Source organism: Bos mutus, chromosome 2, assembly GCF_027580195.1.
Source record: "Bos mutus isolate GX-2022 chromosome 2, NWIPB_WYAK_1.1, whole genome shotgun sequence".
Classification (NCBI taxonomy): Eukaryota; Metazoa; Chordata; class Mammalia; order Artiodactyla; family Bovidae; genus Bos; species Bos mutus.
Genome location: NC_091618.1, coordinates 108,581,997 through 108,598,109, shown reverse-complemented (window position 1 = coordinate 108,598,109; position 16,113 = coordinate 108,581,997). Strand labels below are relative to the sequence as shown.

The 16,113-nt window shown below is 40.8% G+C and overlaps 1 protein-coding gene across 3 annotated transcripts in view; it reads right to left on the bottom strand.

Annotated features, from left to right (window-relative positions):
- Window positions 1-283: 283 nt before the first annotated feature.
- The window catches only part of CERS6 (ceramide synthase 6), a 354,269-nt gene continuing 338,439 nt past the window's right edge, over window positions 284-16,113 (bottom strand). Inside the window, exons 9-11 of one of the 3 annotated variants that reach the window (XM_070357931.1) lie at window positions 5,131-5,287; window positions 4,550-4,573; window positions 284-2,049 (exon numbers count right to left, since the gene is read on the bottom strand). In XM_070357931.1, coding sequence (XP_070214032.1) covers window positions 1,897-2,049; window positions 4,550-4,573; window positions 5,131-5,287 — 334 coding nt within the window. In that variant the 3' untranslated portion in view covers window positions 284-1,896. The remainder of the gene's footprint in view (window positions 2,050-4,549; window positions 4,574-5,130; window positions 5,288-16,113) is intronic. The other 2 variants (XM_070357941.1, XM_070357951.1) reach the window with 2 other exon arrangements.

Here is a 16,113-nt window from a genome sequence, read left to right as displayed (position 1 = left end):
GTGAGGTTTTGTTTGGGAGCATTCTTTTAACTATTAACAATCATGGTGCACATTGTGGGCACAAAGTTTTACTTCAATTAAAAAAAAAAAAATTGACCTGAATGTGAGTGGCTTTGGGCAGGACATGCGCTTTTTAGTACTTTGCTGTCCTTTTCACTAGTCCTGACCTGCACATTGATATCACTTTGTGGTTTTGGACTCTTTGTTTCAGGAGATAGTCTTCCTGATTTATGAAATAAGTATAATAACTTTTTATTCCCTTTTACTAAAAGCTGGAAGAAAAGAGATAAAATCTTTGGTTTATGTGTATGGTTTTCTTATCTATACATAAATAACACTGCCCTGTAGGAGACTACAGAAACTTATTTTTTCAGTAGTCTTTCTCATTTACTGAGTAGAATTTTTGTTGCTTTTTTCCTGGAAATAGCTCCATTTGAACAAAAATTCCTGGAAAATGAACAAGTCCTTCAAAGAAGCAGACAAAAGGACCTACAGTCTAACACTGCTCAGTTTCTAGTAACAGGAAATTCTGTTATGTTAGGGTTATGTTTAAGGAGAAAAGACAAAGGGTAAAATGGTCTTATTCTCACTGGCTTTATTTTGCCCAGAAAAAAAAAACAAAACAAGATCAAATACTAGAGAGGGTGCTTTCTTGAAAGCTGGTTGCAGTAATGTGCTTTGCACTAGAGGTGACTTTTGGCAACTCTTGGAAGTCCCCTTTTTTGTCCCCAAATATACTTAGCTTCTTTATTTCATACCATAGCGGAAGACTGCACTAATTAAAGGGGTTGTGGTAAAACCTGGTTGAAATCTGCTACTCTCTTTGTATTACTCTCAGATCATGGGACAAATTCCCAGTTGGAAGACTGATTTCTTTGTTTGTAACCATGAACTTAAGTTTTCCTTCAGAGCTGGAGCACTGACCCCATAATGGAGAATAAAGAAAAAAAAAGTCTCTGTAACCTAAAAAGTTAATCCCCAACTAGCTACCATTCTCACTGAAGAAACTTTGGCTGTGTGTGCAAGAGAGGAAGTCTATTCCAAAGTAATTTAATACATACAAAACAATTTTAAGTCCTCCAATAACCACACTCTATTTGGAACAGCTAATTGACCATGAAGGGTTTCCCTAGTAGCTTAGTTGGTAAAGACTCTACCTGCAGTGCAGGAGACCTGGGTTTGATTGCAACCCACTCCAGTGTTCTTGCCTGGAGAATCCCATGGACAGAAGAGTCTGGCAGGCTACAGTCCATGGGGTCGCAAGAGTCGGGCACGACTTCACGACTAAACCACCACCACCACCACCAACTGACCATGAAAAATGATAATTACAAAACTGAACTCATCCTGTTTCAACTTTACACTGGGAGAAAGGTCACTTGAGACTGAATAGGCCATTTCAGAACGGGCATTGTGACACAAAGAGAGCAAACCTATTTGGAGTTGCACGAGAATCTTGCACTGGGTTTTGCTTGCTCTAAGTGACCAATTAAGCTGATGCTCCTAGTAGACTAGGTCACAGCAAGAAAGGGGTAGAAGCAAACGGAGCATCTCCCTCATTGTCATGAACCCAGAGAGTAAAAAGAGTGAGGAAACCCTCTTTTGTCCACAGATTTACAAACAAATACAAAAAGAAAATAAATAATATTCTAAGACAGTACAAATGCAAATACCGTTCCCTTGTGTCAATTACATAAAGCATGCCTACATATATAGAATGGTAATTCTTCTTCATTCACAGACAGGACATATGGCAGTGCACTATTCAAAATGCTTTGATAATCCTAATTTTTGTTTCTGGTGCTGAGAGATTATGAAAGGAACTGCATTTGCAATTTATTAAATACTTCCAGGAACAAACAGTTCACTTTGTTTGGGACTTGTGGTTTTGAGGAATTAATCATCCATGGCACAAGCGCCAGTGAGGAGATACCCGTTGGTACCACTGGTCCCATTGGTGGTGGTCGCAGTATGGGGGTTCTTTCCTGGAGGTTCTGAGTCCTCCTCATCTGAGCTAGACTCAATATCACTTCGATCATCCTTGGACACCTGTGGAACACAAGAAGGTGAGTGCAACCGGCTCTGAAGAAATCATAAAAGGTATAGCATGCTCAGAAGTACATGCAGTCATACATAAAGGAAAACATCTAAGTATTAAAAAAATCAAACAGGATAGGAGCATTGCCAGAGTAATAAGTTCCTCTTCATTGGAGATAGAGCAAAGTCAGTGATCAAGGAATGTAGGTGGACTTAGGCATCACAGGGGGTTAGCCTTGCTGACTTCCTTAAGTTACCTTTAGATATTCAGAGCGTACTAGACCATGAACCCCACTCTTACTGCAAAGTAGCATACCATACTACTAGAATGGCACTATAGGAATTCGGTACAAATGGAACTATTTATTCTTTGATGATCACATTCTCTTTGAGAATGCTTTAGAGTCAGCTCTCAATTAATTACACTAATGGAGATATTTACTAGCTCTGATCATTAAAACATCATTCTTATTTGGCTTTTAAATGTATTCTTGTATGATTTAATTTGTCTTTCTGTCTGCTAGAATTAAGTAGAAATTTTGTTTTATATACAACATAACAACTAATGGCAGCAGGAGGCATTTGGGGTACTTGCTGGGTAAGGAATAGTTTAAAATATTTCCCAAGAAAAATCTAGTGACTGGATCATCATGAATTGACTCCCATCATTCCAGAGTTCTTCCATCCTCCATTCAGACTCATCAAGTCATGAGGATGACTTGGCATCAGGATATAAGTCTATACATTTCCATAAATAATGAAAAAAACCATATGGTCTCATAAGGAGGTAATGTAGGAAGAAATTAAGGAAATACACTACTGCTTTTAAATTAAAATAGTTCATACCTCCTACTTTATGCCTACAAACATAGTGAACATTTATCCCAACAGGCCTTAACATCCCTGGGTAACTGAGTGGCATGAACTTCTTTTCTAAGGGGGGTGGCAATAGGGACCTGGTGGCTTGTTTGGCTTCACAGAATGTTTCCCAATCTAGTCCCTTTTGATTCTCTAAGAGGTGGATTGAAAAGCTGGCAGAGTCTCCTGGGAAGCATTTCAGAATGAACTGAGGGATTTCCCACATCTCATTCTCTCTGTGTCACTGCTACCCTCCAACTGGAGAACCCTGGACTCCACTGCTCTCCCAACCTGAGAAGCCCCATTCCTGCAGGACAATATCACCTCTATCAGGTGGGGTGGGGATGGGAGAAGGTGAGAACTGAGGACTGCTGCTCCAGCCTAAGCAGAGATGATTGAGTAAATATGTAAAAATGGATCTCACTCTAATGGCCCTTGAGATGAGACTTAGCTCACAAGGACCATCTCCAAGAAGATTTAGATACTGAAACACCAAAAGGACTAGATTATAAGGATACTTTAACTTAAAAATAAAAGATGGCTCACAAAGACAGCATTAGAATAAAAGCTCCACTACATTTAGCAATCCATTAGTCGTAAATTAAGCTGCTAATGGGAAAGAAAACTCCAGTTTCAAAGAGTGATTAATTTACATTTGCATGCTTAGTAAGATTATTTTTAATTGCATTTGGAAAAAAAAACTATACTTAAGTTACCTTCAAAGAAAGGAACAATTTAGAGTATCTTAAAATAACGCACAGGAATATAAAGCCTATGACCCATGGCTATGATGAATTTTACTGTCTTAGGTAAGCAGCAATGCCAGTTAAGATATTTTGAAGCCTGAGATCTGGAAAATTGACTGCCTCCTTGGAAAGTTGAAGGAGTAAGCTGGAGAGAAGACAATATACCTGGTAGAAATAGCAGTGCAGTAAGGACACAAATTATCTAATCTATGGCCCCCTTGCATTTTCAGTCACCGTTACCATAATGCCAGTATTGTGCAATTTGTATGCAAATGAGGACAGGAGAGATTTTGTTGTTGTTGTTGTTTTTGTTTGTTAGTAGAAATACACGCTCATTTTAGAGTAGGAGGTCATAGAGAAAAAGGTAAACTTTTGCTTCTAAACAACTCATTGCTCTAATTATTTTGGATTTGCATAGGAGACAATGCCAAGTATAGGCTTCATACTACGTGACTCGATGCCCCGAGCCCTCGTGACAGGTGCTTATGGAGGACAAAGTGGTCAGGTGCTGTCCTGCAGCCCAGGGCAGTCTTGGCAAAGAGCTGCTGCTCAGACCTCCCTGCTTGGACCATGCTGATCCTCTCCTCAACTTAGTTCTGCTTCTGCTACTTCACTTTGGTCTATTTCTCTTTTTCAACCAATGTTGAACACCAGTGAAAGAAATCCACTTCTTTCTCTATTGGATCATACAAAATTTAGCAGAATGCAGGCTCACACAAAAGGGCACTAACTGAGCATCCCTAGCATCCCTCACAGCTGGTGGGAGCCACACCTTGGTTAGAGCCTCTAGGCAGTGTCAACAGATTAGATAGAACAATATGCACCAGAGAACAAAAGCACCAGAGTGTTGCTCCAAAAGACTAACGTGGAAGCCAGGATGGCGAGAGAGAGAGGGATGAGAAACTTACATGTAAGGGGTTCCACTTCCCAGACTTCCAGGTGGGCAGAAGGAAGAGAACAAACAATGAAAGTAAGAAAATGTTGCAGAGAATGTTCCAGAAAACTCACTGCTCTACACAGAGGGGTTGAGGCCCAGGATGCTTTATCTTGAGCCCCATTTTTAACCAAAGAGATTTAACTAAATATTTACTGGCAAGTTATAAATGGTCAGAATGCATCAAGTAACACTTCTTATAAAAGAGTTATTAAATTTCTGTTTAATATAAGTATAATCAGAGAAGGACCAAAGGAGATAGAGAAAAGGAGAGCAGGAACACAGTAAATAATATATCTCCATGAATCTAAAATTATGAACACAGATCATTCAGCAAAGCAATGCAGATCACTCAGCAAAGCAATACTACATGTAAAAAAATCACTAAGAGAAAATGAAAATTTGTATTATGTTTCCAAGAGGTTATGCTAAACTTTGAAGGAGAAAAAGCAGTTTTGATGAAATTCTAAATAATAAATAATGTTCTTGGTGATTCAGAAGAACCCCAAACCATAATTTTCTGTGACATATTAGAAAGGGTGAGTGTTATCTTACCTTGCCTTTTGAAATAGCTTTGCAAGCTATTTTTACGATCAAGTAAGACCAGAAGCAGTTCAAGCCTTGTATTACCAACAGCAGTAGGTTAAAAACCCACCAGGAAGGGTAAGGTCCAACAATCTCCCAACTTTCAAATAATGTGGTATTTAACACCCTAAGGAAAAGGAGAAAGTAATCATTGAACACAACTTTTCACTGCCTTCAAAGGAACTCTAGTTACTGCAAAGAAGCATAAAGCCAGTGATACCCACTGGCTGCTCCCTTGCAAGGATGGTCTGAAAGCTAAGTGTTTCACCTAAGAGTCATCACCTGGATTATCCCACCATTGGCATCACATCCCTTGGGATTCTAGCTTGAATAGTGTACTTAGGTTCCCCTTCACTTTGGTTTTCATTTCTTCCATTAATTTTCATCACAGTTTTTGATTGATTCCATTTCTCATTACCTGTTAAAAGGCCTGTACTGTCCTTGTTGTTTTGGGTCTTTAAGTAAGTGTGAGGAACATCATTTAGTAACATTACATTGCAAGAGAAAAAGAGCAATTAATTTCAGAAACACCAGTGAAATTTAAACTATATGCCTAGCATAGTGAGAGTTGGCATATACATAAGACCTAACCCCTGTCCTCAAGTGGTTTATAGCCTCAAAGGAGAGCCCTAATTTTGGGCTGGGTCCATATTTTGTAAGCCTTTTCCTGGTGAAGAACTGGCAACTGAAAGGTATTATATGGAAGTGATGTTTTGAGATGAGAGTTGGAAGGATTTTTTTTTAATTATTAGAATATACCGAGTATACTTAGTTTTAAGAGTATATACTTAAGGCAGGCAGAAGTATTTGAAGTAAGTGTTTCTCTCTGTTATCCACCATCAGGACAAGGATGCATCAGCCACGTGGGGCAGATAAAGGATACAGGATGGCTGGTCTCAGTGCGTCACACTCATCCTAAGCCATCGGAAGGTGATTTTTGCCTTCCGGATTCGTAGTGCTGCCACAGAGAAGCTCAGCAGTCACAAGATTTTGGAATTATTCCACTTCCTTGCCTTCCTCCTTAGCTGAGTGCTGGGCTGGTTTGGAGATCTCAGTGGGTTAACAAAACTCATCTAAGTGTATTTCCACCAACTGTCACTGCAGTGCTTTGCCAGGACCCTACAGGAGAGGTTAGGTGGACAGCACTTGTTCACTAAGGGAGAAGGATGGAAAACTCTTGAATGCAAGACCACTCATGCAAGAACAGAAGGCACATATACAGAACATTTTACTATAAGAGTGTGATGAGTGCTTTGAAAAAAGTTAAGTACTTAGTAAATTCATAAAAGGAAAAACTAATTGAGTTAAGAGATAAAGAAAAAAAGGAGAATGAATACTAGAAAAACAGGTCTATGTCCAGTTCAGGTAACCTGCATTCACAGACCAGAATGAGACAGAGTGTGACTCTCATCCTGCCACGCTAGTTACCTCTCAAGAACAATGCTCAACACACGTGAATGTTAAAATCCTAAAATTGAGAGTATGGAATTTAATTTGACAATTCACTAAGAGTAGATTGCTCTATGATATAATAGTAGTATTCATTCTGGTGGAAGAGAACCAACATTAGGAAATCTATTAATAAAATTATCACACATCCATAGGCCAAATCGGTACAAACCTAATTATTTCAACTGCACTAAAAGACATTTGGCAATGTTCAATTCCCCATTGCTGATGTTTAAAAACTGGAACTCAAAGTACTTAATATTATTTTTATTCAATTCAGCTCAGCAGTGGTCATAATACCAGAGTTATTGACTTTGTAATCAGGAACAGTCAGCATCACCATTATTATTTAACCCTGTTCTGGAGGTTCCAGCTATAAAGTGTGGTAGAAATAATAGGCATCAAAATAATAGGCATTAAATTTCTATAACTATAACAGCAAACAATGAAAATTTCCAATAACGGAGTGGTTAAAAATTATAAAGAAATTCTAGAAATTATTAAGTCACTCAAAGTGGTAAATATGTTTCAAGACTTTCTTTTGATAGATAAAAATCATAATATGCCAACTCCATAAGATAAATATATATTTGCGTATACACACAGAGAAAATGAAGAGAATTATAATTCATTGGAAGATATTAATCAAAGCCATGTTGGACTTTCTTTGGTGGACTGGGGAATTTTGCATTTTCTTTAAAAATTTATTTATTTATTTATTTAGTTTTGGCTGTGCTGGGCCTTTCTTTGTTGCTGCTCGGGTTTTTCTCTAGTGACGCAAGCGAGGGCTACTCCCTAGTTGCAGCGTGAGGGCTCCTCTTGCTGCAGAGCCTGGGCGTGATTGAGTGCCGGCTTCAGTAGCTGCTGCACGTGGGCTCAGGAATTGCCGTTCCTGAGCTCTAGAGCACAGGCTCAGTAATTGTGGCGCACGGGCTTAGTAGCTCTTCGGCCTGTGGGATCTTCCTGGATCAGAGATTGAACCCACATCTCCTACATTGGCAGGTGGATTCCTTACCACTGAGCCACCAGGAAACCCTGTATTTTCTTCTTTACATTCTTCACTTTTCCAAATCCATGACAAATAATTAGGGGAAAAAACACAAGTTTTTTGTAAAAAGGAATAAGTTAGGATAATGCCTGAATTCCCAAGAGGCAGCCATCTCTTTATACACCAGGTTGCGGGCCCCAGGACAACTGGTCTAAACAGAGTTCAACTCCTGGACAGTGAGACAGGACTCCTACGTCTCATTTTTTTCTATCTCCAGCACCTTGCAAAATACTGGGAAGTAATTTGCTCACTGGACCTGCTGGCTGATAGGCCGTGTGTTAGTCCAGTAATCAAATAAATAGATATGCACGAGACAGCTCTGGAATAATCACAATAGTTTTATTTCAGAACCAGCTCTGCTTCTTGACATATTAAACATGTTGACCTTCAGAGGGAATTTAGTTTCATTTGAACAAAAAGAGGTCTTGTAGAAATGGCAACAATGACTGTGTGATGCTATGCATTATAAATTAGCCTTTGCTGAATTATGGGTTTGAGAGCCTTTCTCACCATTACAGTTTGTTTGGCTTATTATGAATAGGGTGTCATGCAGTCGCTGGTGACATGATATCCACATTAATTTTGGAAATGCTGCATCAGAATTCATAGGCTTTGCCATGACAGTCAGTGGCATCTCTGAGATTCTGCTCAGAAGTAATGGATTTCTTTGAAAATTGACTTGGCTGCCTGCAGAGATACTTGGGAAAATACAATCAGTGCACCAAATGGATATATCTCTCAGTGAGAAGCTGGGGAAGAAAAACAATATATGAGGAATTGGGACTAGATATTATGCCACCTGGATTCTGAAAAACAGTAAACCCAGGAAACAGAGCCTCTGTTTAGCCACGGAATGTTTCTCATGAGAAAACTGTCCCTTTTGGGGCAAACTATTAAAATGGTGATTATAGGATTTTGCCCTTTCCCGGAGGTTAGGGTTAGGTTAGGAGTGTCTATTTAATGATGTCATTACAAATCTACGGTGACAGGGTTCTGAAGAGCGGTTATATCTGAGGGAGGGCTGATGGAGGGAAAGGAGGGAGGTGGCTGGGATGCTGGAAACATTCTTGATCTTGATGCAGGTGGTAATTATGAAGATTATTTACAGGCAAATTTTTACAAATGTAAAAATGTATCAAGTTATATATTGAAGATCTATGTAGTACATTGTGAACATTATATCTCCATCAACTAAAACAGAAAAAGGTACTCTGTGGGCCAAACACTGCCAATTTGCAACCTCTGGGTTGCATAGTTACTATAATATCAGTATTTCTACCCGCCCCACCCCGACACCCTGCGCCACCACCTAATATAAATTCAAGGTATGGCTTCTGAGAAAACAGATTTTTTTCCTTCCCCCCAAATAGCCTACAGCATCAAACCTCCTGTTGCTCTAATCAAGTGGTGGGGAGTTTGGAGACTCCAGGGACCAGAAAAGACCATTTTCCTTTTCATTAAGGTTAGGCTCACTTAACCACTAGATGGCGCATCATGCATGTACAAAGTGTGCTCAAGGAGGTCTGTTCTGCCAGAACCTTGTGCCATAGTCTAGGTCCCAGGAAAAAAAATCACTCCATCATCAGGTAACACTTTCCTAAGAATCTCGCCAAACGATGGAATCAAGAGTCTCAGTCCTGTCTGTGCTTCTTTCTTCCTGCGTAATTCCCACTAGAAATGATGCCTGCAGGGCAAAGCTCCAAGCAGTTCACTGGTGACGTGAAGACGCACAAATTGCCACCCCAATGGTTTAGCTCTGATGGGGTATTTTAATTGCTTTTTAATGAATCATGAGAATTTAGTTTGACTGTGACCTATAGTTACTTTTGCTCATGCTTTCCTTTTATGGATTCCTCATATTTGATTATTTCAGAAATATGTATATACAGGCTATGTGGGGATTGTGGGGGAGGGGAATATATACATTTGTACAGAAAATTTTACCTTTTTTTTTAAAGCAAAGCAAACTCAGAGTAGTCTCATTTTAATCCTATATTTAAGGCCTTACTCATTTATATTCTAAACCATCAGTGTGACTTCTGCTTTCCCCTTAAACCTCAGAATTCCAAAAGTTTCCTACTGTCAGAGAGCACAGTGTCAAAAGATCTCCACTGATATCTCATTCAGAAAAGCTATAACCAGTGCCTTTCCCCCATTCTTATCATGACTGCCAACTCAAGAGTTTAGGTTTATATGCAAAGTTATGCAAAGTTAGATAAACATCCTTACTTTCCACTCCATGTATCTTATTACTTTTAAAATATCCCACTGATTTAGAGGCAGGACCACATATTAATGGTTGGAATATTAAAGATGACAGAGGCCCGAGTTCTTTCACTATATGAGTGAAGTTATAGGTGGGTGATTATGATGAGGCCATGGTACGTAACCATAAGCTTTGCCTGCTCCCCTTCCCCTTCTACCTCCACCTAAGAGCTCCATCTGAGCCTTGGGTTGTGTGTTTCTAGAGTGGTCTATATAAAAACTACAGTAATTAGATCCGTCTAAAGGGCTTCCCAGGTGGCACTAGTGGTAAAGAACCTGCCTGCCAACGCAGGAGACGTAAGAGATGCGGGTTCGATCCCTGGGTGGGGAAGGTCCCTTGGAGGAGGGCAGGCAACCCACTCTAGCATTCTTGCCTGGAGAATCCCACGGACAGAGGAGCCCAGCGGGCTACAGTCCAGAGGGTTGCAAAGAGCCAGACACCACTGAAGCAACATAGCATGCACACCTATACTCAAATATCCAAAGAGGGTCAAGGCTGCTTCTCAGCGAGAAGCAGGTTCAGGGCCTCACGCTGGGGATTGCTGCATGATGTCAGTGGGGGTAGACTAGAAAGGGAAACTTGTTTTACAGTCAGAATGAAGGTGTTCTTTAGAGCTTTTGAATGGTCTTTGACTTTGCTTTTTCAGAGAGACTGCAGTATATTTCAGGATGTGTGCTTCTCTGGCATTTATTTTAATTCGACCTACATGAAACATAAATGAAAAGTAGATTCTACCTGAAACTTATCCATAATCTACTGGCATGTTTTGCTCATTTTAAAGTAGATGCTAGTAGAAAAGCATTTATAATGTACTCTCAACAGAAACCATGAACACAATACCTGAAAAAGGAGTCGGGTAATTAATTCACTGTGATAAGAAATCCTCTTTGTCCTGGGTTTCCTAAGGCAATAAAAACCCCAGGCCTAAAGAACAACTTGGTCAAGTGTTGGGTAGTCAAGGCTGCTACATGACTGAAAAACTCACTCTCAATTTTCTTTTAACAAGATGGCCCCACCCACAGCTTGGGTTTCTCCACAGCACTGGTGTGGGTCAGCAAGATCTCTTTTAGGAGGACAGCTTCTGGGTAGCTCGCAGCTTGGGTGCCTAATTATCTCAAATAATAGATACACGAAGTCTGTAGCAGACATAGGAGTGATTTCTCTATCCTTGACAGGAAGCGAAACTTGAACATTTGTCTTTCCTCTAGCAATGGGCATATCAGTTCTGTCATATTCTATCCAAGTAAGACATGGGATCAATTCGTTTATTTTTATTTTTAGGTCATAGGCTGGTCAGACTTAGACACTGATCCCTTATAACACAGCAAGCTTGTCTCTGGTGACTTACTTGCCAAGGTGGATGTTTTTCTCAAAATTAGTCATTGCCCTCTTGCTGCCCCATTTGCTGTCTGTCCGCCTGAGTTCCCAACCCCTTCACTGCCTGGTCTGCCTTTCTGTATTCCTGACCTACCAACCTGAGTTTCTCTATCCTAGAACATGTCCATCAAGCTGTATCTTGATTCTTACATGCCTGCTTTCAACACTCTGCCTACCTCTTAGGTACCTGCTGTTGCTGCTGCTAAGTCGCTTCAGTAGTGTCTGACTCTGTGCGACCCCATAGATGGCAGCCCAACAGACTCCTCTGTCCCTGGGATTCTCCAGGCAAGAATACTGGAGTGGGTTGCCATTTCCTTCTCCAATGCATGAAAGTGAAAAGTGAAAGTGAAGTTGCTCAGTCGTGTCCGACTCTTAGCGACCCCATGGACTGTAGCCTACCAGGCTCCTCTGTCCATGGGATTTTCCAGGCAAGAGTACTGGAGTGGGTTTGACCCTAAAACAGACTTCTCTGGTTCTCAATAACTGCTCTTTATTAAATAGTATATGTTGAGCACTGGCCCAAACATGATAAATACATGCACTGTGCTTAGTTGCTCAGTTGTGTCTGACTCTTTGTGAACTCATGGACTGTAGCCCGCCAGGTTCCTCTGTCCATGGGGATTCTCCAGGCAAGAATACTGGAGTGGGTTGCCATGCCCTCCTCCAGGGGATCTTCCCAACCCAGGGATCGAACCTAGGTCTCCTGCACTGCAGGCAGATTCTTTACAGTCTGAGCCACCAGGGAAGCCCATGAATACTGGAGTGGATGGCCTATCCCTTCTTCAGGGATTTTCCTGACCTAGGAATCGAACCAAGGTCTCCTTCATTGCAGGCAGATTCTTTACCAGCTGAGCTACCAGAGAAGCCCGTTATTTACATGGTTTTACTTAATTCTTTCAAAAACTCACACAGTAGAAATCCCATATAGTAGAATACTTACACTAGCTAACATTTATTCTTAACTATGTGTTAGATGATGGGCTCAGGTTTTACATATTTTAACTCATTAAACCCTCATGAAATAAACCTTATGGATAAATCCTATTTTTTCAAAGTAGGTACTATTATATCTGTTTTACAGTTGAAGAACCTGAAGCACAGGTTTGTCTGTATACCCAACACTACCCCCTCACTGTGGGGTATACATATTAGTGAGCCTCAAAGAACTCATAATTAAGTTGGGGAGCTGGGGTTGGAATATAAATTGGCATATTGTATTTGGTGGATAATGCTACCACATGTATCAAAATGTGCATATCTACTGAGGCTGTGAATCTATTTCCAAACCTTTGTCCTAAGGAAGAGTTTCAGGGATTTATAAGATTTAGCCATAAGGATATTCATTTAAATATTATTTATAGTAGCACACTACTTGAAATATCCTAGATAATGCCTAAAAATAGAGTACTTATGAATAAACAATGATCTTCTCATAAGATGAAATACTCGTAGCTAATAAAATTATGTTATAGAAGAATACTTAATGAAATGGAAAAAAGTTTATGGTACAATGTTAAATGAGAAAAACAAAGCTATAAAACAGTATGTGCAGAATGAGCCCATTTTGGTAAAGAAGAAGATGTAATTTTAAGCATATAAAATGTTAGAAACAAAGATATCAAATTATGAACAGCAGTTATTTCAGAACTATGGGACTTTTTTTTCTTTGTGGTGTTTCATATTCCATGACGTTTCTATAATGAAATTTAACTATAACATGTATATAATTCCATAAATAAAATCAGTTTAAGTTAAAATTTGAGGAAATCCAATGAGAATGATAATTGATTGCTATTGTTGCTGTTCAGTTGCTAAGTCGTGTCTGACTCTGCGACCGCCTGGAATGCAGCATGCCAGGCTCCTCTGTCCTCCACTGTCTCCCAGAGTTTGCTCAAATGCATGTCCATCGAGTAGGTGATGCAAATGATCTCATCCTCTGCCACCCCTTTCTCCTTTTGCCTTCAATAACCAAGTGCTATCCAAAGCCTCTGAAGGTCTATCTAGGGCAAAGAAGGTAACACATTTTTGTAGCGATGGATGGATTTCCTGAAAGCCACCTCCTCAGAGCTGCAGAGGGGCAGCCCGGCTTGGCTGGGGTGGTTCTCCTTGAAGTCCCAGCTTCCTGCTCTGGATGGGGAGATGGTGACTGACAGCACTGTCTGTGGGCACACCAGCTGGTCCCCCTGTCCCCTCAGGCGGGCAGGTTTTATATGAGTGGGGTGGGGGTGGCTGGCTCCTGGGAGTGCTGAGGAGGAGAGCTGCTCACAGGGCAGAGCAGGGCGTCCAGTGGTGGCGAAGCCTCTGCCTCTCTGGGATGATGTCTGCTCACAGCGCTGCCTCCAAAGACAGAAGCTTTTATTCTCTCTGAACAAAAGCAGCAGCTCGCTAAATTCAACTGTGGTTATGGGTGTGGAGATTTCTGAGATGGCAGAGAGGCCAACTGAACACACATCCTAAGCACATTTGATTTGATCACTTTTGTCCCTGGAACGGGGGTTTGTTGGCACGTTTGGGGCTGTTTTCATCAGGGTTCCCGGGATTTAGAGCTAATAACCGGCCTAAGAACTGTGAGACCCACCTGGTCTCTGCACTTCTGTTACTTTCTTATTTCATGATTTTGTGAAAGAAATGTGTCTGCAAGATATAAGAGACAGCTTCTGAAAACTATGGGTGCAACACCTGCAAATCCTGTCTTTGGGGGCAGGAAGAAATGGAAAGAGGATGGGGAAAGAGGGTAGAGAGAGAGGTGATGTGGGGATGGGAAACGGGCAGACAGAGGAAGGAAGAAACAGGAGGCCTGCTTTCCTGGGGCCGTGCTCCAGCCTGAATCTTGAATCAGGACCAGGCCTTGTACAAACTCAACGTGACATTTAATACCACCCCGTTCCTGGGATTAAATGTTACACTAATAAAAAGAGAGCCGCAAGACAAACAGTTGTGCCCTGGAAGTGGAGAGGGAAGCGGCTGTGCAAAGCTCAGGGCCTGAAACTGAGAGGCTTCCACCTGTTACTGCCTGCTGCAAATCTGTCCAGTGTGATTTATTTGCTGGCAAATTCAGCACAGGTGCGTATTCTAACCATTTACTGCGGAAGCAAGAATTACAAACCCTACCTTGCAGAGAGGGAAGGCCAAGCTGCAGCAAACCTAGAGCCCCCCACCCCAGCATCTGACTCAGGTGGTCCCAGGATGGCCGCTCAGCCAGGGTGTGCAGTTTCAGGACAGCAAACAGTTCTTTTGCAGAAATCCCAACTGAAGATAAATCAAGGTAGTGGCCCTTGGACAAGTGGTTTTATTTGTTAAAACTCATCTTTGAATACTTTAAAGGCTAAAGCTCCAATACTTTGGCCACCTGATGCGAAGAGCCCACTTACTGGGAAAGATCCTGATGCTGGGAAAGATTGAGGGCAGGAGGCGAAGGGGGCAATAGAGGATGAGAAGGTTGGATGGCATCACCGACTCAATGGACATAAGTTTGAGCAAACTCTGGGAAATACTGAAGGACAGGGAAGCCTGGAGTTCTTCAGCCCATGGGGTTGCAAAGAGTCAGACATGACTGAGTGACTCAACAACAACAACACAGTGGGCTTCATCTAAAAACCAAAAAAAAAAAAATTTAACTGGCAGGACAAGATACTCTGCTCCTACTAGTTAGAGTGAGTGTGTGTGTGCGTGTGCACTCAGCTGTGTCTGACTCTTTGCAGACCCCATGGACTGTAGCCTGCCAGGCTCCTCTATCCATGGGATTTTCCAAGCAAGAACTAGAGTGGGTTGCCACTGCCTTCTCTGCTGTTTAACTATACTTATCCATTCAACCTCAGTTACTTCTTCTCATAGTCCCTGGTCACAAACAGAATGTTTACAGTTAGTGAGCTGAATATTATTAGACTTCTATCACTGACAGAAACAGCATTAGCCAAGGCCTCACCCTAAATCACAGAGAAAATTTCTTACACACCATTGGCTATCCCTGTGTACAGCACCTAGCACCTCGTTAGGAGGTCTGAGTGGCATTTGGGTGGCAATCTGGTACAGCTTTCACTCACATACATCATAGATGTTGATGAGTAAAGTGCTACATCATCAATGGAAAAGTAGGGAGAGGATATGAACAGATCACGGAGGAAATACAAATGACATTTGAAAACATGAATGAAATGTTCCACTGTGCTTATAATCCAATCAATGCCACATTAAAATAAGAGATACTTATGCCAAAATTTGGGGGCTGATGTATCAATGACATCTGCAACCCACTTTCAGATGATTTGGCAAATGTAAGAGAAATGCATGTGTGTAAATAAATGTCATGAGTACTGCAAGGGGTCACAGCGGATGAATGCAGGTGAGGAGTACATATATTTCTAAGTTCAGGAATATGCATGCAGTACTCTTTTTAACAGTAAAAAAGAAACAAATAGATGGTTAGTATGCATATCTATATGGTGGAATGTTAGTCATACATTAAAATTATGTCTTTTGTTTAATGGCATAGGAGAATCCTCACAACTTAGTGAAAAGTGAAAAAAATCATATTAAATCATATGTAGTATGATACTCAGTTTTTGAATACAAAATGTGATTAAAAGGAAATATTCCAAAATGTCCACATTGGTTACTTCTGATTCTAGTAATTTAAAATATAAGATTTTCTACATTTTCCAAATGTATGTACTATTCTTATAAAGAGAGAAAACACTTGAGAACTTTTTTCAAGAATGATGATATAAGAAACACTTTTACACTTTCAAGTTAAGTTAAAAAATCTCTCTTTGCATCCCACTGTCAGCAGGAGGAGAGGCGAAGCTGAATCTTC